At 36.9% G+C, this 24,653-nt stretch overlaps 1 protein-coding gene across 1 annotated transcript; it reads left to right on the top strand.

The window, feature by feature from the left end:
• The first annotated feature begins 670 nt into the window (after positions 1–670).
• On the top strand, positions 671–24,653 carry UHMK1 (U2AF homology motif kinase 1). The gene is made up of 8 exons (XM_006209042.4): positions 671–1,098; positions 2,406–2,698; positions 3,330–3,521; positions 5,468–5,562; positions 10,221–10,297; positions 10,448–10,546; positions 13,796–13,884; positions 17,533–24,653. Exons 1-8 carry the CDS (start codon positions 831–833, stop codon positions 17,677–17,679), a joined length of 1,260 nt encoding a protein of 419 aa, XP_006209104.1. The 5' UTR covers positions 671–830; the 3' UTR covers positions 17,680–24,653.

The following is a 24,653-nucleotide window of genomic DNA, read 5'->3' as shown; positions in this document are numbered from 1 at the left end:
CAAATTGTCCGAGGCTGAGTTTGTGCCACCATGTCTGAATGCAACTTGAAATAGAAGGAGCTGAATAACAGAAAAATAAGGAAGGCTACATTTATTACACACCCTCGTTTATGCATTGAGATTCCTATTTGCTACCTTGATACTCAGAAAACATTTGTTGAATGAGTGAAATAATTGAATAAATAAGTGAAAAATAAAAATGTGTTGAAGATCCACGTTTGCCCAGTGTGGATGCTTTTTGATGAGTCAGCCACAAGCAAAGTAGACTAAGAGGAGCACAGAGGCCTGAGCATTCAGAATTACAGCCAATAGTGACCATGGGCGTGGAGGTGGTGGTAAACCCGTTGCTTTAGTACCTGGTGTATTTCCCTTGGGATCCCAGCTGTGAGGCATGTAGGCGGGGTTTTATTATCCTAGGTTCCCAGTGGTGAGGTAGGTGCCTCGAAAAGAAAAGGGCAGTTTGGTTTTAGGTAATGTGTGTGAAAGCGGTTAAAACTGGGCCTGGAGTAGTAAACTCAATAAAGTTTACCATCTCACCCTCCAGTCCTTTCCTCCAAACCTAATTCACCTAATCAACTCTAGACCCCGCCCCTTCTGGGCCCGCCTCCTTCAGGCTGTAGGATTGGCTCTTCTTCCATTTCCGGCTTCTGAGACCCAGGAGCATACGGCTTCCGGTGTCATGGCGGCTTGAGGTCCCGGCAGTCGGTGAGGCGGCTGCAGGCCCCTCCCTGCGGAGCCGCTGGTCCGGCGGGCGGGGATGTGACCGCGGGCCCTGCCGGCCTGCCCCGGGCGTCGCGTCAGCTCCGTGTCAGTGCCCTCAGTCCACACCGATGGCGGGATCCGGCTGCGCGTGGGGTGCGGAGCCGCCGCGGTTTCTGGAAGCCTTCGGGCGGCTGTGGCAGGTACAGAGCCGCCTGGGTAGCGGCTCCTCGGCCTCGGTGTACCGGGTGCGCTGCTGCGGCACCCCCGGCTCGCCCCCCGGCGCCCTCAAGCAGTTCTTACCGCCGGGAACCACCGGGGCAGCGGCCTCGGCCGCGGAGTACGGTTTCCGCAAAGAGAGGGCGGCGCTGGAGCAGTTGCAGGGTCACAGGAACATCGGTAATTGCCGCTGTCTCCCTTCTCTTCTTGCCCGGGTCCCTGTCCAGGCATACACTCCCTCTCAGCCTGGCGCTCCGTCTTCAGGCGAGAGAAGTGGGTCTGGCTCTCTCTCTCTCTCTCGGTCCAGGGCCCTTTACCATCCCCCTTCGGTTGTTTACTGTCTGCAGTACCGTGGAGTTGGTGGTCTGCTTTGCCCAGTGTCATTATAGTAGATGCTAAGTTCTGTTTTGCATCAGTTCTCACTGAAGAATGCTGCCCCTATTAGCACAGAGAATAGGAGGCAGAGCTTTACTGGATGGTCATGTTTTGTACGGAAATTTCTAAATCTTTCCTTACCAGAGAAAATGGGAAATATTTCTAGTACTTGTGACGTCAGTGCTGATAACTCATGTAGATGTTACTTGATACGTATTTAGTATGGATTTGGAGAAATGACTCCTAAATTTTACATAGGAGTCCTTATGGCAGTGTGAAAATTATGCTGATACATCTGCACTTTATGCTTTTACCCAGGTAAGACCATGTTTCATAATTCAGATATTCAGAATGTAAAATATGTAATGATTACTAATGATTGAACTGTGAAAACCCAACAGAGAGCTTGTAATTATTTATGGCTTTGTCTAGTAAATGTCTTCCTAGCAAGCATGATCCATATTTTATTTGAAGAGTGACCTTTTTGTTTACCATTTTGGAAAAGAATTTCTTAACACTAGTGTTGCTGTTTTCTTTCTTTCTTTAAGGGTTGCCAAATGGTGTATGTAACCCTGGTATTTAAAAGGACTTTTTTTTTTTTTTTTTAGTTTTTACAGGCCTAAGAACTTGTTGAATCTCTACAAGATTAGATTAAAATATCATCTTGAAAGTCTTGATCTCTCCTTTTAATATTTATATTATAGAGTGCTGTTTTGGATCAAGAACCAATCTTCAAGTTTGCTTTTGCATGTTGTGACTTTTGCCTTGAGAGTACTTAGTATTTGGATATTTCTTCTGATCATTTTTGCTTGGCACCCTAAGTGCATATTCACCCACCACTGAGTGCTTGGTGAAACACAGTTTGGCTTATTGTGCCATATTTAATATCTTTGAATAGTGATCCGCTGTTGAAGGTCATCTCATCTTACCTTATTAAAATGGAATAACCCAGTTGCCCAAAAAGCTTACTCATGGGAAAAATAAATTACAGTGAGAGCTTGCTTGCTCATCAGAGTTATCCTTATCTGGACTATCCCAAATCTGCATCTGCTTTAGTAGTCACTTACTCTGAGTCTGGTTTTTAAAATATTACAATTTGTTTCTTTTTCTAGTGACTTTATATGGAGTCTTTACAATCCACTTCTCTCCGAATGTGCCATCACGCTGTCTGTTGCTTGAACTCCTGGATGTCAGTGTTTCGGAATTGCTTTTATATTCCAGTCACCAGGGTTGTTCCATGTGGATGATACAGCATTGTGCCAGAGATGTTCTAGAGGCCCTTGCTTTTCTTCATCATGAGGGTTATGTCCACGCAGACCTCAAACCACGTAATATATTGTGGAGTGCCGAGAATGAATGTTTTAAGCTCATTGACTTTGGACTTAGCTTCAAAGAAGGCAATCAGGTAAGATATGCTTTCTCTCCCTACCCCGACAATGGTCTAAGCCAAATATTTTTAAATAACAGATGATTTAGTAGAGACTTAAGAGATATTTCTATCTAAAATACTGAAATGCCTGGGAATGAAGCAAATAAAAAGAATTTCATAGCCATACTCATGTTAAAAAAGGATATATGTTTGGGTCAGGTCATGGGGGAGCTAGTACAAGAGGGCTCTGAAATTATTAAAAATACTTTATCTATATAGAATGCTTTTTTTTTTTCTTTGAGCATTTGGTTAATTGCTGAGTTACTGTTCAGTGTTGGGGCTCTCTCTAATGGCAGAACACATGTGAGAGTTCTGGCAAACACTCCATTCTCCATAGTTTATCGGCTCTTTGCAGAGTGTCCTTATTTATCAGCAGTGCCTACCAGGCAAGACATTACCCAAAGAAACGAGCACTTTTGTGTGGAAAGTGGACAGCTGGCCTGTGAGAACTGCTCAGTTAATGAACCAAAGAATTGTGGTAGCCGAGGACCAAAAAATTTGGCATTCAGTTTGGCTCACTGCACTTTTAGAGAGGTGAATACACTGTAAAGATGGATGGAAAATGGGCAGGTTTTTATTGGTTATAACACTTACTCATCTTCTTTAGGATGTAAAGTATATTCAGACAGACGGGTATCGGGCTCCGGAAGCAGAACTGCAGAATTGCTTGGCCCAGGCTGGCCTGCAGAGTGACACAGAATGTACCTCAGCTGTGGATCTGTGGAGCCTAGGAATCATTTTACTGGAAATGTTCTCAGGAATGAAACTGAAACATACAGTCAGATCTCAGGAATGGAAGGTAAACTACACCAGTGTTTTGCTTTGAGGTCCTTAATCCCAGTTTGAGAGTACGCAGTTTACAGTGATTCTTACTGAGGACTCTGCCCCATCTCCGCAGTATTCCTCTTCCTGCATTTACGTTGCCTTCATTGCCACTCCTCGCTCCCGGAGCTGCAGACATGCTGGGGAGTGTGGCGTGCTCACTGTTCCTAGCCTGAGGCATATCGTGAGTGCTTGATAAAATGTTTGAATCGATGCGTTTTCCTGAAGAAGCAAAAGTGATTTATTTTGTTTAGTCATGTAGTTATATTACCTTTCAAAATATTACTAATATAATAATATTCTGTGAGGACTGTTAGAGTGGATATTGGTTATTCTTTTAAAACTGAAGGCACAGATAATGTAAAACCACTTGCTCCAGATCATACAACTGTATGTTCTAGGCCCCAGATTCTGTTCCTCCTACTCAAAGTGCAGTGTTCTGTCCATGGTTCTACACTGCTCCATATTTATATGTACTCCATATGTGAACTGTCCGATAAAGTGACGACTGCTCATAACATTGTTTCTTTGGGATCATGGGTTCTAAGTTCCAAACCTCTGACGTGAGAATTAACTTTTTGTATGTTCATGAGTTAGGAATTAACTGCATTATGTCTTCAAACATATTGGGGCTTTAATGTTGTGGTGATGTCAGTATCCCTTAGGCCAGAGGTTTGATAAACAGTGCAATGTTTAGGACTTATCACTGGTTTTGATATTAAGCACATTTTTTTGAGCATCTAATACATAGTGTGTGGCTGTTATACCGTACAGGGTTTTGTTTCTTTTAAACCTCTAGTCATTGATACCTGGTGAAGCAATTCTTAGAAGGAATACTTTGATGGCCTAGTGGGTGTATCTGATGTTTACTTTTGGCATTAAAAGTGCTGCCATGTGAGTAAAACCGGTGTCATTCTTTATCATGAGTACTCCCAGTCTACTGTTCTTTCTCTAGTGCTAATACAGATACCGATCAGTCACCTGCATTAGCTTTGACTAGCTTTGAGCTCTTGGACTATTTCTGCATGGACCAGAGCTGATCAGAGCTGGGTCACACTTAGGTATTTTTGTGTGTGTGTGAAATTTGGAGACACGATGTGTACTGGGGGGGGATCGCCAACATGCTGTCCCTAGATAAGAGCTATTCATTATTCTATATTTTATCACTTTCTATGGAGGCAGAATTGCTAAATATGAGCATAGGCTCTGAAGTCAAATCTTTAGGGTTCATACCTGGCCTTCACCTCTCACTTAGTTATTTAATATTACTAAGCCATGGTTTACTTTCTGTAAAATGAGGATCGTAACAGCATATGTCTCATAAGATTATTGAGGTTAATTAAAAAAAAGGACACCTAGTTCTTAGCCTAGCGTGTGGCCTGTGGTAAGTATTCGGTAAGGTTTAGTGATAACGATGGTATCGGGTCTTTTCGCTCATGTATACATTTGCATAGTACTCAGGAAGAAAATGTTGTGTTCCACAAGGATTTAGGGTATGAATAATGCGACAGATGCAGTTTTTAAATACCACCCTGTTTTCTCTTTGACAGTTTATTTTATATCTATCTGAAAACCATTTGAAGGTTCATCACTAGGACACTCTGACCCATCTCCCACATATTTACTTTCTCACTTTGCATTAAACTATATACATATCTCTCTGGTTGTTTTGGTATTTGTTTCTTTATTCATTCATATAGTAAATGTGCATAGAGTGCCAGATATTAAGAATGGAGAAAAAAATGTTCCTCTTCTCTAGAAGTTTATAATAACGTACATAATCTCCTCCATTAGTATTGTCAGCTCTCAGAAGGGTGTTTTCTGTTACATTTAACTTACCAAGCAGTTCAGTGCTGTGTGCCCAGTACTCAATAAATAGACTGAGTTGAATAACCAAAGGAAGGCTTTTTTCTGTCTTTTTAGGCAAACAGTTCTGCTATTATTGATCACATATTTGCCAGTAAAGCAGTGGTGAATGCCGCAATTCCAGCCTATCACCTAAGAGACCTTATCAAAAGGTATGTTACGTGTACTTTAAAACTTGCTTTTCTGCGTTTGCTGTATGAAGCTTTTCTTCCCTGAATGGACTTATATTATTATTTCTGATTTGCTTAATCATGTAGAGGTTTTATTCCCTTAGAATTAAAAATCTTACTTTAGATATTTTATACAGGTTAGCTTCCTATAAGAAACAAAGTGATCAAATTGTTTTACTAAATTTATTTTCAAAGGAATGTTCCTTCTTTCATGGTGAATACCAGATACTAGGTTCTTCCTAGCAGCCATTTATTCAGTGGAAGATGAATGGTGGGCCACTGTACTTTTGGCCTTTCATAGCACTGGCTGTTTTGTAAACTTGATGGAAAATAGATTTTTTAAGAGAGTCATTATTAACTAAAGTCTACGTTTGCTTTGGACTACTAAAAAGAAAGTTTCAAATTATACTTTAAATAATTATCATTGGAAACTTTGGGGACAGATACAGTGTTTCTGATTTCTGAGTAAATCCAATCATAATAGATATTTTAAAATAAACAATATGTGTTATCAAATAGTTGTCTTTTCACATTTCTGGCTTTGTGGGCTAGAAATGAATAAAATATTTAGTATGCTGCAAAAGGGTAGATCTCTTGATCAAGTCAGAGTATTATTGTTTCTTTGGAATACTGACCTTATATATCTTCCAATCAGTTTTTTTTAAACTTAAACTCCTTATTTTGAAATAATTACAGATTCACGGGAAGTTGCAAAAATGTTACAGAGATATACGTGTACCCTTTACCCAGTTTCTCCTAGTGGCAATATCTTGCATAACTGTAGTACAATATCAGAATAAGAAAATTGACATTACAGTCCACGGAGTTCAGATCTCACCAGTTTTGCTTGCACTTATTTGTGTGTGTTTGTGTGTGTGTTTTACAAATGACAGTAGTTTTAAATAGCTGTTAGTATCTGATTGATATTAGATATGACATGTTGCATTTTATATTGAAAAGAGGCAGTGTAAAATTATATGATGGATTCTAGGATGGAAGTAAATCTCCTAAGTTGTAGTTTTGACTTTGTTATTTGGATTTTTCCTCCCCTTCTGTAGCTAAGTAATACTAGATTTGGATGCTACAGAAAATTGTGATGAGGAAAATAAAAATTGTACACCCACTTTCTAGTGTTTGCACTTTAGTGTATTTCTTTTCAGTATTTTTCTTCGTATTTTGTTGTGCATGCATGCAAATTATTTGAGCCTTTTTTTTTTAACTGTGGAGTAAAACACAGATACTGAAAACAAATATGTAATTTAATGAATGTTTAGGAATACTCTTGTATCCACCATTCAGGTTAGAAATAGAACTTTACCAGCTACTCCAGAAGTCCTCTGTGCATCCCATTCTAATATCAAGCCCCTTCTTTCTCCATAAAAGTAACCGCTACCCTGACTTTCATGGTAATTACTTCCTTGTTTTCATTATAGTGTTATTACTTATGTGTGCATTCCTAAACACTATGGTTTAGTGTTGCTCTTTTATTAAAAGAAAAATCCCTTTTAAGTTTCTCCTACTCTAAAAGGTCCCTTTCCGTCTCCTGCCCTCCTGTTCCCTTATTTGTAAGTCTGCACATAATATGGCCATCTCCATTTTATGTGTTCACAACTGTTAATATTCAGTGCCTAGATCCATTACTTTGTTAGGAGTTATAGAATGGTGATGTTCTTATTCTGTCATTTTCTGTTCATTTGACTAACTGAAGGCAAAATAAATGCTTGATTCTCTTTATTTACTAATTTTCATAATGAGTTGATTCCCAGTCATCTTCCAAAGGAGATCATCCCCTTTTTGAAAGGTCAAAGTACCATTATCATTAGCTAATATGTTATTAAATATATTTGGTATATTTCTGTCCATTGCAGTTGTTATCCTAATTGAAGTGGAAATTGTCCCATATTTGATGAATGTGAGACTCTGAAAGTTGGTTTTGGCAGACCTTATCTTTGACAGCTTCTTTGCTATCTGGCGTGATAAGATGTTCCCAGCTCATCTTACACATTTTCTGCCCCAGACCTGGAAGGAGGCATTTCTCCAAGAAGCCTAGTTGCTTTTAGTAGGAAATGGTCTTTTAAAACAACAGTCTGGGTATTAGGAGTATTCATTGCTACTGAGGTGGTCATTGTTTTTAGACCTTTTAAGTACACAGAGTTCATACTGATATTTCCAATTCAAATTCAAGACCACGGTGTTATATAACACTCTCTGTTTTCAAACACTCTCATTTATCTTAGTTCTACATGTAACTAGATATTTAATGTTCACCACTGGTCCTTGTGTTGTTGTCTCTCTAATTTTAGTTTACTAAAGATTGATCTCTCCATCAAAGGATTAATATTCTCTGAGTTCTTGCATATTAATAATAGTTAAACTGTGCTTAAATTCTGTTTGGGTATGAACATTATTGACATACATTTTTCTTTTGAGTATCTTAAATATATTACAGTTGACCCTTGAACAACATGGGTTTGAACTGTGAGTCCATTTATACATGGATTTTTTTCAATGGTAAATAGTGTAGTACTTCACAATCTGCGGTGGGTTGAACCTGTGGGGGCAGAACCGTGGATACAGAGGAACTGTGGGTATGGAGGGCTGGCTATAAGTTATATGGATTTTCTACTGCAAGGAAGAGGGGGTGCCCCTAACCCCCACGTTGTTCTGTTCAAGGGTCAACTGTGCTATGTTTTCTTCTAACAAAGAGTGTTGGTGTGGAAAACAGTGCGGATGACACTTCAGTTGTCTTTATATTAGAAGTCATTTTGTCTTTTTGCCTAGCTGTCCAAAGGATTTCATGTTTTTCTTAAAAGGCTGGTGACTTCTACCAGAATAATAGATTTTCATTGTTCTGGGTCAATATTCTCAGGAAAATATGTAGTTTCAGATTTTTTGTGTGTGTTAGGAAAATATTCTTAAGGTTTTTAGTGCTCTGTTCCTTTGCTTTGGTTTTCTTCAGGCACTCTTAATCTACATATGCTGAATTCTCTTTGGCTCTGTTCAGTATTATCACTTTCTCTTAAATCTTTTTTATCTATTTCATTATTGTTTAGATTTAAACAAAATTTCTCCTTTCTACCTTCTGTTTATGTCTCTCTTTTTTTTTAAATGCCTTTATTTGCTACCTTTTTTGAAACGTATATTCACCGGTCACAGAATTCAGAGTTGACATTTTTTGGGGGGAGGATGTTACTAGGTTTGATTGATTGATTGATTGATTGATTGATTGATTTACTTAGTTATTTTAATGGAGGTACTGGGTATTGAACCCAGGACCTCGTGCATGCTAAGCACATGCTGTACCACTGAGCTATACCCTCTCTGCCCTTTATCTTTAAGACATTGTCACTTGTGTTTATTCATCCTTATGTCTCTTCCAGATTAATCTTATTTTCCTTGTATTTCTAGTTCTTCCCTGAGTTCTATTAATTTTTGAATTTTTCTAACTTTGATTTATGTTGCTCTTTCATACCTGTATCTTTTAAAAAATGCCTTTAGCTCCCTTTGAAATGGCAGATTATAGTGTTCATCTGTGTTGTGGTCTTGTCTTTCTGGCATGTGTTCGTTGTCTGAGGGATGTTATTTTGCAATTGTCTTTTTTTGTATAATAGCTTTGCTAATAGTACTTTTTGTGTGGCTCATTTTTATATGAAATTCATTTTCCTAAATTTATAGAAGAAGGTGTAGTTGTGACAGCTTTTCTAACTATGTGAGGCTCCTTCTTCTAATGTGTAATTTTTTTTTAAGTTTTTTTTTTTTTTTTCCCCTGAGATCTCCTGGCTCTTCCCCTCCCCTACATTTTTCCTGGTGTCTGTTTCTTTCTTTCTCAACTTTCATTTACCCCATCAACTTGGATTCTCTTCCTAAGATATTTTTTCTCTGCAGGATTTTGCCTTGGAAGGGAGCTTCAGCTGGTTAGTTTTGAGAGGTCCTAGTGTCTAGATTACTCTGACCTCTTCAGATCTTACAGTGGACCCCCTGCATTCACGTGGAATTAGAATGTACAACCCCTGTTTGTTTCAGCTGCTTTCCTCAGATTCACTTACATGAATACCTCATGGCCTGTGGGATTATTTTTCTCTTTGGTTCCTCAGATCAACCGTTGCTTTTCTCTGCTTCCTTCTACATAGTTGCCAGCGTGGTGCAGGTCTGGTGCTGTTGATGGTTTGTCCCTGGCCCCTTGTGTTTTGGGTTTATTAGGGTTACCTACTTTTGTTGTAGATGTTATCCATTGATTGTGGTTGGCTATCAAGTTGCTTTATTATTAGGGGGATTTGATAAGACTTGAAAGTCATCTCACCACTATCTTCTTTTTTTTTTTTTTAGAGTTGGATTACCCCAAATCCATGTCTAGCCTTTTTCACTCAGTGTTACAGAGCGTGGATCACTTTCCCATGTTGTATTTATTAATCAAAAACATTTTAAATTAAAATAAAATATTATGCCTTGGAAATGTATAGTATTTTATTGGACTATTTACTCACAAATAACATTTATATTTTTTGTAGATGACTGATTCAGTAAGTAATGCTCATATAGTTAATGCAATGGTGACCGTTTGGACATTTTTATTTTCTTTAATGGTTGCATTTTCAAAAGACTTGACAGAAGTCATACGGATGCCTGTTTTTGTGCTTCAGCATGCTTCACGATGATCCCAGCAGGAGGATCCCCGCTGAAATGGCGCTGTGCAGCCCGTTCTTTAGCATTCCGTTTGGTAAGTTGTACACATGTTTATTTTTCCCTTGGTCATTTGACAGTTAAATATGACACCAGAGCTAATTTATATTCCAAGCTCCTTTGCCTGCTGCTCATCAGTTTATTTGGAGGGACTTCGCATTTAACTATGTTGTAATGAACTTGACAGCCCCTCATATTGAAGATTTGGTGATGCTTCCTACGCCAGTGCTAAGACTGCTGAATGTGCTGGACGATGATTATCTTGAGAACGAAGAGGAATACGAAGGTCAGTTCTTCCTAAATTATATTTTAATACATCTTTCCTAACTAAGTGTGGAATAGTCATAGCAATTCATAAGATTCTCATATTTTACTGATTTATTTAATGAGGATATTGAACTATACGATCTCCAAAATACTCCCACTTTTTGATTCCTGCTGTAGATTGAGTGCGTCCCCTCCAAATCCGTATGGCAAAGCCCTAATCCCTAGTGTGATAGTAGTTAGAGTTGGAGGCTTTAGGAGACAATGGGGTTAGATTAGGTCATGAGGATGGGCCCTCAAGATGGAATTAATACTCTTTAAAAAGGAAGAGACAGGCTCGCGGTCCTCTCCTCCCTCCCACTCCTCTCCTCTCCGTCTGCCATGTGAGGATACAGCAAGAAGGCGGCTGTCTACACCAGACACCAAATCTGCCTGCACCTTGATGTTGGAGTACCAGCTTTCAGAACTGAGAAAGAAATGTGTGTTGTTTAAGCCCCTCAGTCTATAGCAGACCGAGCAGGCTAAAACAGTCCCTAAGGTCCTTTTAGCTCTTTCACATCTCATAAGCTTTTACCAAATAAAGAAGATTAATTTTTTCAGCAACTTCTTTCTGTCTGTTCTAGTCCTGACCTATGCTTCCACTTCTCCTTTTTAGCTTTCTTTTTTTGCACTCATTCACTCAAGACATATTTACTGAATATGTGCTTGCCACTGTGGGATTATTTCCTGTCTTTAGTGTAATAGGGGAAACAGTTACATAAACAATTATAGTTCTGTTAAATCTGAAGGTAGGGCAATATACTGAGACAGAGAGGAAGGGTACTTAACTCAATCTGAGTGATACATGAAGGGATCTCTACAGAGGTACTGAGTTCTGTTAGGTATTGGCATTGCTTGGCTAAAAGTTGGTTTGAGCTAAAAGTGGCTCAAAGACATAGAGATGAGAGAAAGTGTGGCATGCTCAGAGAACAGCAGATTGATATGGCTGTATCTTAGGAGCAGTCAGTTGAAGCTGAAGAGGTAGCCAGAATACAGATATCTAATAGGCTTGTTTGCTGTGTTTAAGAATTTGGACTTTAATCCCAGAGATAGTAACACTGGAATAGAAACTGCACAAAAAAACTTTGCATCAGGGACAGAGTAGTCCCTGGCTTATGATAAGTACTCAACAAATATTTGTTCTTTGTTGAATGCGGTTAGAGCCATTTAAAATTTAAACTAGAAGAGAGATGCCGTCAAACTTGTGTTTAGTAAGAGCATTCTGGAAGCAGTGTGGTAAATGGCCTGAAAAGCAGGACCAAACTTAAACATATCGGTTGCTTGATATTAAACATTTTCTTTGTGGAAAATTAAACCGTTACAGATAAGGCTGATTTTACCACACTGTATCTTGTAAGAGTAAACCGTTTTATGTTTCTTAGCTTTATATAGTTACCTGACAAATGAAACAAACGCGATTTCTTTGACTCTGACAGTTTTAAGAATCTCCAGCCTTTGCTTTTTAGGATTCCTCTTTGTCTGAAAGAATAGTCTTGTCCTCAGCAGTGTTTTAATCACATCATTATGGTATAGTAGTTCTACGTGCTCTCTTGGCATCTAATTCAAAATAACTGCTTATGTCCTTTAGGTCTGTCTGCCTACTGTACTGTCTTTGTCACCTTATTCTGTCTCCTCCTAATAATTTTTATCTCTATAAAACTCAAGCTTGGACTTCTTGAATAAATCTTAGGGTAGACTATACCTACTGTTTTCTGTGTATCTTGCTATGTAACACCTTTTTTTCTACTTCTAAATACACTGAGTATTTTAATGTTTATATGTTGCTATTAAATCTTAAGTGTTTAAGAGTCTTACATGAATTAAAGAGCAATGCAGTGCCATTAATGCCTTTGTTAGTTCTGATTTGCAAGGTCATCATCAGATAACACTAGTCTTAAGTAAATTTGCGCAGCTAGAAATCACGTGTTGAGACAGTCTTGGTGGTGGAAGAAGTTAGATTCAAACCTTCCACTTTAGAACAAAATAAATTGCAAGTCATGGATGGGTTAGTGTATTCAAAACAAAACAAAGAAGTAAGGGAGGGAATAAAACAGAGAGAAAGGAAAAGAAAGGAGGGAAGGAAGGAAGACAGGCAGGCAAGAAGGAGAGAAGAAAGGAAAAAAAATTTTTAGCTGAAAAATCATGAGAGGTTAAAAACATATTCCTAGAGTGGAGAAGGCCTTTTACTACTATGGCACAAAACTCAGAAGCAGTAAAATAATAATTCAGCAAAATTTACCTTGACATAAACCACCACAGACAAAATATTTACAGTCTTATCACAGACAGAAGCTCTATAACTCAAGCCAGTAGATAATGGGTAAAGGACAGAAGCAGACAATTCATAGGAAAGTATGTACAGTGTATCTCACATGCACATTTCATTCTCATTTATTGAAATGCTGGTACCATATTGTGATATCTTTGTCACCTGTCACATTGACAGTGAAATAAATACTTGATAACTGTCTTGTGGGTAAAGTATAGGAAAGCATATTCTCATACTTCACTGGAGAGGGTTTAAATTGGTGAACCTTTATGAAAGGCAAATTGGTAATTCCAGCAATTTGAAATTCGTATCAATTTTGACTTAATTCTATTTCTAGAAAGTCGGTTTAGAAATACATAAGTGAAATGAGATATGTACAAGTTTATTTATTACAATATAGTTTATGATGGCAGATAGTTTGGAAATAGTTTAATCAGCAGTAGGACACATATTAGAGAGGTTGTCAACTATAAAGTGAAATACTACATAGTCATAAAAACAGATAAGAAAATTTCATGTAATGATATTGAAAGATATTGAGAGATCTAAAAATGTAATGTTAATAAAGAAAAAGTAAGATTGGAATATTTTTCTTAAAATGATCATATTTGCTTGTATAAACTTATAATATTTATGGAAGGATACAGAAGAAACTGATAATGTTTATTGTCTTCAGGAAGGGGAACAGAATGACATTTTGGAAAGTCATTTGGGAAGACCACTTTTTTGGATTTGGAATCAATTGAATGTATTAACTATTCAAAACTGAAATTTAAAATATAAAAAGAAAATTAATAAATGCATTGAATTTATATTGTTCTTAACTTAGGCTTAATTTTAGGTTACAGAAAATGACTTCATTACTTAGATATGGACTCTTGAATTCTTTAATTTAAAATTTAAAAATAATGAATGCATTTTAATTACATAAATATGGTTACTCTTATGTGTATTAATAACCAGATGTTGTAGAAGATGTGAAAGAGGAGTGTCAAAAATATGGACCAGTGGTATCTCTGCTTGTTCCAAAAGAAAATCCTGGCAGAGGACAAGTAAGTGGATGTTTTTTAATTCCAGAATGATGCAAAGGTCATTAAAATCCTGTACAAAATGTTTTAGTTCTGTAGAAATATGTGCACTGGATGTTATGGGGGATCATGAATTTCGCGTTACGTCTGTTTTTATTTGTTTGTACTTTTCACTTTTTTGAAAAGTTGTATAATATTCATGTGCTTTTTTAAATCAGTTAGTTTGTTTTTAAAGAATATGAGTCTACTTTTAAGCCATTGTAAACAGGCCAACTGAATCATATGCTGATTTAGGTCAGGGTCAGCTACAGAAATAATTTGGCCTAATTTTGTTCTAATTAAGTATAGTTAGAAAATGATTTAGGTTAGGTTCTGATTGTAATAGAATTATCAGTGATAATTTTAAACAAGGTGAGAATCCTGAAAGCTGAGCTCTAGTCTCAACTTGACTTACTTTTTGATGAACCTTAGTTTTTTCGTCTGTAAAATGTACAGGCTAAAACTATTAAATTATATGGCAACAAATGTAAGAGAAATCTTTCTTTCGTCAGTAGGTTTTTTATTCTTCAGGAAACAGCATATTATTTTACTCTGAGTGTTTCTCAGCCTCAGCACCACTGACATCTGAGCCGGGCAGTTCTTTGAGGAGCTGTCTTGTATGTTGGAGGGTGTTTGGCAGCATCCCTGGCCTCTGCTCACTAGGTGCTCTGCTCCCACCGCCCTCCTCAATTGTCACGTCAGACATGTCTCTAGGCACTGCCAAATGTCCCATGGTGTGTGAAATCACCATTGGTTTTGGATTTTTTTTTTACGGTTAAGTATTATGAAAATTCTTAGTAACTGAAAAAAAAAAAAAAAAAGAAATCTCACTCTAGCCTTAGTGAAAAGTTCTTATTGCCAGTCTGGTAATAGCAACATTTACTTCATTCAGTGTCAGGAACATGCTAAATACATCAATGCTGTTTATTTACTAAATCAATATTTTGTGAGCATCTGTTATGTTCTAGGCACAGGGTTATAATAGAGATCAAAACAGACAAAAGAATATACAGTGATAAGTGCTGTGGAGAAAAAGAGATTGGAGAAGAGGTTTAACGTGCTGTGGTGGGATGAACTGCAAGTTTAAGTGGGGAGGTGAGGAAGGACATGCGGCCTTGAGTATGCCTGGTGGGCTTGAGGAGGGCAGTGTGACTGTGCAGAGTGAGAAAAATGGGGACTAGTAGGAAATTAGATCAGGGAGGTATGGACGTGTAGGGAGCAGATTAAGGAGAATGAGCCTTGCAGGCCACTGAGGCAATGTTGGCTTTTACTCTAATGAGAAGGGAAGGTATTGGAAGATTTTGAATTAAAGACTGACATGATCTGACTTAATATTAACCTGAGTGGTCAAAATGAAATGGAAGACACACAGTAGAGAAATAGGAGTAATATTTTCAAGGGAGAAATATCCATGTTTAAGATGATAGGAAAAAAATAAGTCTTTATGAGCAAGAAGGCATTTGCTTTATCAGTGAGAGAAATAAGAAGCTTCTACTGACGTTTAAAGGAGAATGAAAGCAAGTTTTGGTAAACTCTTAGAATCACAGATTTAGCTTCTTCAGATTATTGAAAATGTCTGTTGCCTATTTAGTAAAGCCAGTTTGAATTTTTCAGTTAAATTAACATGTTATTTTTTTAAAGAAATATTACAAAAAATTCTGGAAGATAGATTATGGGATGCATCTTATAATTATATAAAGTAGTCAAGATTGAAATGTTATGGCTCTAATATAATTATTTAATTTCATAATAAATTATAAAATAAGATGTGTTTCCTCTTTAATTTAGAATGATGTAATATGTAAAATTATAGGTTATCTATGAAGCAAGGAATATGATAAAAAGCATGGTAGTCCTTCTGTAAGTGCATCTCTACTCATTGAACTTTGGTGTATGGATTTGGGACTAATTATTAATCAATTTAAAAAATTCAGAAAGAATTTCGATATTCTAATTGGACAGCATCTTCTAATTTTCCTTTTGCATTTAATGAAAAAGTTTATATCACTAGAAACTACAGCTAACATACTTTTATTTTTATAAAAAATGAGATATAAAATATTAGGTATATATCTAAGATGAATGAAATGTGTATTGCGTGATTAGATGATATATTTCATGATTCAGTGATACGCGTCTTTGCTACCTTGTTATATGAAGTGCACCTACTCTGAAAGAAAGCACATAAAGCTTTGCCAATATCGTTTTCCCCGTGCAGTTAGATTTAAAATAAACAGCTTAATGAACTATACTGCTTTGGCCGTTTGGAAGTGCTTTGGTTTCCAGTTAACAGCTTCCCTGGCCTCTGCTCACTAGGTGCTCTACTCCCACCCTCCTCCGCAGTTGTTATGTCAAATATGTCTCTAGGCACTGCCAAATGTTTAAATATGTCTCTAGGCACTGCCAACAGTTTAGGGATAGGTTTTATGAATAGCTGAAAAGTGCCACTTACCTTTATATATGTTTTTTCTTTTTAAAAGGCAATTTGTAGCCCTGGATGATCTCTACTTTGTTTTCAAGAGTAATGCATAGCTTGAAATAGTCATAGAATGGAAGAGACAAAGCCAGTTCCATCTCTCCACTTTACAATAACTACTAATTCAGAAAATCCCATCACTGGCCACAATATCCCAGGTCTGATGTCACACGTCAACCTTAACAGAAATATTTGCACGAGACAGGGAGTGACCAGTCATAGGCAGGTCATGGTGCATTGTTTACCAATGCAAGAAGAGTCCATTAAAAAAAAAAGTACTGTATTTGAAATTGCCTCTTTTTATGCCCTGAAGGTTTTTATACCCTTCGGAAATAACTTTTCTTTGCCAAGTAGGGCAGAGGCTCCTGTGAAACGGAAATGAGAAAGGATAACCTGCCTGAACTTCTAGGTAGATCCAATTTTAGGAAAAGGTACAAATGAAAGTTAAGAATCTGGAAATTGAAGAATCTTAAAACTATGTATTCTTGCACTCCCTTTTGAAAGTCTCTCTTTGAGCACGCTAGGATGCTCACCCCTCAGCTTGAAGAATACTGATGAAATGAATGAGGCTGAGGTGAGAGGGGCAGTTCTTTTCCTGGTTCAGACATTTACTGGTCACTGAGGACAAGTCATTTCAAGTCATTTCACTTCACCGTAACTTTTGTTATAGATCATCAAAAAGAACTAATAAATTATTATGCTGCTACTTCTACCAATGGAAAAGGAAATTACCTAGTTTTAAACTTCTTATGATGGTTATGGCTTCTGTAGATCTCCTCTGAGGCACTGTTGAAATGCAGTTGTTGTCTGGGCTGTTTGGCCCTATCTTTGTCAAGTGTCTGGTGGTGTTCAGCACTCCTGTATAAACTTGGCCAAAGGATGTATGTTTGATGAATTCTTTCAGAATTGAACTGAGTCTAAGGAAGTATTCTAAACCTTGCAATTGACAAATGTGGTTCCTAGACCAGCAACACTGGCATCACCTGGGAATTTGTTTAGAAATGCGGAGACTCAGGTCCCATCTTAGACCTGCTGAAGCAGGGTATGCGTTGTAACAAGGTCCCCAAGTGTTACATATACGTTAAAGTTGGAGAGGCACGGTTCTGAAATGATTTTGATGAAAATGAAGTTACTTTGTTTTCTCTGTCCTCTTACAGGTCTTTGTTGAGTATGCAAATGCTGGTGATTCCAAAGCTGCTCAGAAATTACTGACTGGAAGGATGTTTGATGGGAAGTTTGTTGTGGCTACATTCTACCCGCTGAGTGCCTATAAGAGGGGATATCTGTATCAAACTTTGCTTTAATCAGTAACCTAAGGACTATTTCCTGTTTTTCCTCTTCCATTTCCTGGGTTATTGTATTCTACATCCGAATGCAGAAGTACCCCCTTATCATTTTAAGGGAATACTTTATACATTTATTTACTCCTACTAATGTGCAGCCATTACTCAAGCGGTGACTGCACTGCAGACATTTGGCACTGAGTAGGACAAGGCCTCTCAGCTATACATTGAGGGGTTTTAGAGCATCCATGTGGGCAACCTTTTTTTGTGCAGTAGGGCAAGAGCTGCTCTTCAGTATGTAACCTAAAAAGATGTGGACTAGTTCATGTGTTCATGAAGCAAAGATGAATAATATCATGTTGTGGTGAATATTATTAACAAATTTGTTAGAGTTGGTGACATCACTTACAGATTATCCCTTTATGTTGTCAGATGGTTCTTCCTTATTGCTGATACCCATAGCTGGCACTAATGATAAGTAATTGTCAAGCAGCAATTCCCTACTGTGTTCTTAACACTGAGTTATGACTTCTTTTAAAGGAGTACTGTAGTACTGAATATTCCTTTAAAGAAACTGCAGTGAGCCTATCTACATTTTTTTTTAATTAAGGCTTTTAAAGTAGAAAACTGATGCTTGATCTTGCACAATTTTTATGTCTAGTATGTATGCTCGAGTGAGTGTGCAAGTGTGGAAGATTAGAGAAAATCTGAGTCTGTTCTTTATAGCGTGAGTCTTGTGACTTAATACAGTCTATGCCCATCTCTTCCCTACCTGTTTAGTATCTGTAAGATTTAGGACGTAAGATTTTGGGAGTTGTTCTGTTTGATACAATGAAATGATAAAATACGTCATTCCTGAGAGGCCTAGAATAAATGAGTTTAGACTGGGTTACACTGAAACTCTCTTGAAAAGTTTTGCTACATAAATTGTCCCGTCCTTCAGTCTGCTTTAGACCCTGTATTAGCTCATCTGTTTTCTACTGAATCTTCTGCGATCGTTGGAGGGTTTCTCAAGATAGAGTTCTGCCAGCTATGATGGAAAATTGAAGTGGGTCAAAAAGAAAGAAATAGATGTTCAGTGAAGGGAAAAGAAAAAAAATGGACAAAGTCATGGTGAATGATCAAGGATTCTTCTCTCTTCCTTTCTCTCTCTTATCTCCTGCCCGCTCCTTCTTTTCCCTTCTTCTTTACCACTGTCGTTAGCGGGAGAGAAGTTAGAGGAAAGCATCCCAGGTGGTCTGGCTTTTGACTGCAAGGAAGTTAAGAAAGGTGTAGCTATATAATAGCATGGAAGTAGAAAGGAAGAAAGCTCATAAAGAACTCTTTAAAAGGATTCATAGTGATTTAACGTGGCCCCCAGTAGAGGATACTAGTATGCGTGAGCTCACGGATACAGGTTGATTACATGGTTTTAGGAATTATAATTATGGATTCCTCCCACTTTATAGTAGATTGTCTTCAAAGGTTCAAAACTTAGGAAACCTTTATAAAGCACTGACTATTCAAAAGAAAAAGTTGTATACAGTTGAATTTTTTGTTTTCTTACCTAAATGAAAATTTTATGTATTTATTTTTTTCCTAAGGAAAATGTCTTTTGTATCTCTCCCTACTGGAAGCTTCCTCATATAGTCTTTCCTTGTATGTGCCATGCAGGTGATTTAGAGCCCAATTAAGAATGTATATTTTAGAGCATGAATTACGTTACCCTATTCAAACAATTACTATTTGACATTTTAGTTATTTGCAGTTATCTAATTATTCAGGACTCTCCTTAATATTTATTATGAAGCCAAATTTTGTATAAGGAGGTGGATAAATGAATTGCCAAAAGGCCTTGTGGCATGGTGCCCAAGGGAGAATTGTATAGTCACCTTCTAAATATGTGCCCCTAGAAGGAGGAACTATTATTTTTCATTTTGGCCCTTTCAGAGGTTGATTAGCTGGTTTGTTTTCAAATAGAAATTCAAGAGAGTATCACCAGTATTGTGGAGACCTCAGCTTTCCTAAAACATAAATGTTTGTACGGGTAGCAGCTTCCATGGTGATTAAAAACACCAGGTCCTTCCATATGTACTGATGAACACAGAATGCAAATGATTTCCTCTTAAGGGCAAGTATTCTGGGTTAGCACATGTACTTTTCTCTTCCCCTCTCCCCCCACCACCACCAAAAAGAAAAAAATCCTTACAAATAAACTGCAGGTAGGCTTCTAAGCTTAATGATGCAGTATGCTGCTAACATCTTGATGCTGAATTTCACAGCATTCTTTGATTGTCTTCTAATTGCTGATGTATTCATGCATATGTAGTGTTTGACACTGTAGAATTTTATTACAGAAGATGCTAACTAGATTTTAAGGGAGCTGAGGGAATAATTGATGAGCCTAAGTAACCATGCATTGAATTAAATATTTTATAGTAAAGCCACAGAACCGAAAAGAGATACCCCCCAGTGATTTAAATGGTTATTTTATAGCTCTTAGCCCCTTACTACCAAAGATGACATTTGCAGATTCTCCCTCCCTCTGATATTATAAGAAATTTAATCCTGATAACTTTTTTAAACCTGAACCAAATATTATTAAAAGATGCAATTTTCATGATTCTTTTAGGATGAAATATATACACAGATTTTGATTCCTTGAAGTTATTAAAAACCTAGAAATTTTCATTTTGAGAGGTAGGGTAGAGAGGTGAGGGTTCATGTCGCTTAACCCCTACCATTTTGGGAAAATTTTATCTCAGGTAGTTTTTCTTTCCCTAAATTTATATCTGTGCTTCCTTCTCTCTTGCCTTTCAGTTTCTTTTTTTATTGTTCCATGGTATTGTCATGGTACATTTTTTGTCCCAGAAAAGGCATATAAATTGATTATTCTATAGGAAGTCTTTGGTTCTTTGGAAACATTTGAAGAAGGTGGCTAGTTGGCCACTGTCAAAACTTTAATGCTGTATATAGAGAAGACTAGGTGGAGTTGCCCACCTCAGTAAAAGATAGCAGTAGCTAAGAGAAATTATTTGCTGCATTTTAAAGGAATAATAACAAAATTAGCCTCTTGCAATAAGGGATTGTATTTATTATGACTGGATGTCTTCCTTGTTTTGTGACCATCAGTGTAGCAACTCTTCAGAGAAAAATTCCCTCTCTGCTATGCCTTGAGCCAAAACTATGGCTGCTTTTAGAACAAAACCATAGATACCATTTTATTCATTCTTCTCCCTGTTTTCATTGAGACAAATACTGCCTTCTTTTTGGTACTCCAGCTGCTAAAGAGTGCTGAGCTACGTTAAATTAACCTTAAGAAAACAAAAAACAAAAAACTCTGAATCCTTACTTGACTTGCCTTCTAGATTGCTGTTACTCATACTTAGATTTTAACCTTTGAGCTAATTTATTATAAGGAATGCTGCCAGAAACAGTGCTGCCATGTAGGGGAAGCTGGAGAGAAACTGGGCATAGGCTTGTCTCTGTCTTAGTGCACTGAGCTTTCACCCTGGTTGAGGCTTCAGTTACCTTTCTGGAATAAATTATAGTCAGAGTTACAGCACTCAGATGCTGTTTCATGGCTCGTTTGAGTTTATTCCTCAAATACAGGTAACTAGTATTTTGGCATCATTTTCTTCTTAGGTCTTATATTCTGACCTCATTAAATTAGGCCTGTCTTACACGATTTCTACTATTAGTTATACTTAGCACCATGACATTTTATTTTCTGTAATTTAATGAATATCAGCACCATAGTAACTGATGGTAATTATAACATAGTTACTGAGTGAGGGAAAGAGGGTGACGCTCAGTAACCACATATTTTACCTGGACTTTTATACAAGGGTACGTGCTAGGCGGCTTTATTCAGGTTAGGGTACAGATGGAACGCATTATGACTTTTAGTCTGGTGGATGTAGACAGTCAAAGACTTAAGCAAGTGCCTTGTGTTTCCTGGAAAATATTAAAACTCATTTGGGTGAAAACTTCCCAGATGGTGGTAATTTATTGCACCTTTGCCTTTTCTTTGGAATAACTGATTGAGTCACGTAGTAGAAAACTCCAAAATTCTTTGGTGTACCTTTTTTTTTTTGTATGTGTAAAACTATTTATATTTGATTTTTCCCCAGTATTACATATAACGAAAAGCCAGGGTTATCTGGCAGAATCTAATTCTTCCTTGGATCTGGTTCCATTTTTAATATTAGGTTCCTTCTTCAACTCTTACCACTCTCGCTCACTTGATATAAATTATTTATTTCTTACCAAGTGTGGTCACAATACAGACCAGTCTTTCGTCGCAATTAGCTCAAAAAGAATTTCCATTTCTTAAGGTGCTCAGTAAATCACCTTTACTTTGAGATAGTAGCCTTTTGAAATTAGTGTTACTTTCTAGCTTTCTCAGTGAATATGAGAATGTTGAATCTGTATGATACAGAAGTCATCTGAGCCTCTTGTGGTATATTTGGATAAATTACATTTTCTTAGTTATAAAGGAACATGGATGTCTGCGTTTTTGAAGTACCCAAAGTTTTAAAGATTTTGTTTTGTATTAGGTTAGCTGCTTCTCTGCCTGACACCATAGGATATATCATGTTTGTTATCTTAACCACTTCCCCCTTCCAGTGCTTTTCACGGCTTTTTAAATTGTATAACAATCAGTAGATTCACACAGTGATGTGTAATTGACAAGTACTATGGATATTTAAGAAGAAGGTAAACAATTTACATTATTTTTGCTGTAATTTTATAGGAGAAATGGACTGTAAAAGAAATATCTATAAACCAGAGAGCATTTAGGAAATTGTATATTTTATAGGTGGTCATGAAGGTGGTCTTCAGGATATAAGATATATTGTTTGCACAGCCTTTGTTCTTGTGATATGAAGTGTTTATTCATTTTCCTACAGCTCAGCACTTTCTTGTTCCTTATACTGCTTATGAGGATTAATGTTTTAAATTTGCTTTATTTGTGCTTTTCAGAGAGTTATCATAATCATGGCAGTTACGTTTATGGCACCATAAATGCTGGAATTCATGGGAAATTTATCAAATGATTGCCTGAGTGTTATTTCCCATTAAATAGAGTAGCTATTACAATATCCTAAAGAAAACTGATGGCTTGTTTTGAAAGCCATGTATGTTTTACGACCTAGGTTGGTGGTATTTTAATTTAAAGGCAAAGAGAGTCATTCTGTCTTACTTTGCCTTATCTGACCATGAATACTTCTTGTGCAGATAAGAGCTTCTTTTATTATACTGTGTTAATGAAAATGTCATACTCTGAGGAAAAAAAAAAAACCCTCAACCTCAAAACTGGAATTGTTAAATTTTTTGTTCCTTTTTGGGAAATCCTTATGTAAACATCATTGCTATTTGTTATTATCATAAACTCTTAATTGTCAGCAAGAGAATTATTCATAGTCACTTTTTTATTTCAGGTTGGAATTGCCTTCTCCTTCTAAGCTATTCCCTTAATAATATTCATGATGTCAGGACAGTGAGTGTTTAAAAGCAAATGTAGTGAGGTGTTCTAAATCATGCACCCAAAATTGTGCATCTACAGACTCAAAATCTTTTCAGTTATTTGAATTATCTATAGCTCTATTATTTTATTAGCATGTGTTGTCAGAAGTCTGCCAAATTTAAGAGTAAAGAAGAGAAAGATAAATAATAAAACTAGAGGGATGAAGAGAAGAAAATCACTTCTTTATTGGTATTAGTAATCATCCATATAGTTTATAATCTAAAAATATTTATTTTTAAAAATCCAGGTTTTGTACCTGTAACATAGAAACATTGCCTTTTCTATACATTCCTCCTTATTGTTTCCCCAGAAAATTATTTTAAAAGTATATGAAACCAGATTAAATATCCATATTCAGTTTGGTCTAATTTTTAAAAATAAATATTTGATTTGAAGCTTTTGTGTATTTAGTATATATCAACACTCGTGCAAGTCAAGGATCAGCAGGAAGCTGGGGATTAGCCATCTCCGGATCTCCCTTTGCACACCGAGTGCCGTGGGTGACGCTAGTATGCACTGGCTGCAACCTCACAGCACCTTATGAAAGTAGGTAATGTTTATTATAATAAAAAAAAGTTAAGCTGCACCTCTGTAGGTTATTTACTTTGCTGAGTGTAAAGCTGTCATATCTTTTCCAGCAGGATTTAACTCCTCATTCTTAATTTTTTGGGAAAAAAACTTAAGTAATTTAACATTCCTTTATATCCTCTCAACAGAGTCACATCTAGGGTAGAAAGGATCCCCCCCCCAAAGGGCTCCATCTTTGTTATCTTTTGGTCACTCTTGGAAATCCAGTTATGATCAATAGATTTTAACAGCTTATGGCTTCCTATAGCAGCACTGGAGTGGTTGGTTGTGATTATTAAAACCTACTACTGGTTTCCCTCAATAACATGTAATTGCTATGCTTTTGATTAGAAGCTATGGTTAGAAAAAATGTGAACGATCACTTAAACCAAAGCCAGTTATAAGGAGTCTTCTCTCCTGTTGGTTTACCTTCACCTCAGAACTACAAGAACATTACAGTACATACTGAGTAGTTGTCTAGCGTTTCTACCAGCTGTTTCAATAGCATATTGGTCTTGGCATTTCTTGGCGCTATGGTTCTCTGTTCTTGGTGATGTCTTATTGTTTGTGAGGTTTTTTTAATAACTAAGTGGGACTATAAATGTAGATGTGTATCAGTACCAAGGAGGTCTTTTCTCAAATCTCTGTATTTCTGATTTCTATTCAAGTCTTTTAAACCTGTTTTTTCTTGCCTAGTAGCAAAGAATTTTTATTTTCCACTTTCCTATATACCTAAAAGTATGGACACTGCGATTCAGTTAACTGTATTGCATATAGTTTTTTGCTGAAAACTTTATCTGTAAACACAATTGCCTTGTTCAGTTTTGTTGTAAACTGACTTACCGTAAGATGCACTGTTGATATGCTTTCTGATGTGTGTTTGTTTGATAAGAGTGATAAAATAAAGCTTAAAAATAAA

Source organism: Vicugna pacos, chromosome 21 (genome assembly GCF_048564905.1).
Source record: "Vicugna pacos chromosome 21, VicPac4, whole genome shotgun sequence".
Taxonomy (NCBI): Eukaryota; Metazoa; Chordata; class Mammalia; order Artiodactyla; family Camelidae; genus Vicugna; species Vicugna pacos.
Note: the sequence above shows the minus strand (reverse complement) of the source record. Positions and strands in the feature narration are given on the sequence as shown.

Coding starts and splice junctions, on each gene's coding strand:
- UHMK1 (XM_006209042.4), top strand. CDS start 831: ATGGCGGGATCCGGCTGCGCGTGGGGTGCGGAGCCGCCGCGGTTTCTG. Junction 2,699..3,329: donor GCTTCAAAGAAGGCAATCAG/GTAAGATATGCT, acceptor CATCTTCTTTAG/GATGTAAAGTATATTCAGAC. Junction 3,522..5,467: donor TCAGATCTCAGGAATGGAAG/GTAAACTACACC, acceptor CTGTCTTTTTAG/GCAAACAGTTCTGCTATTAT.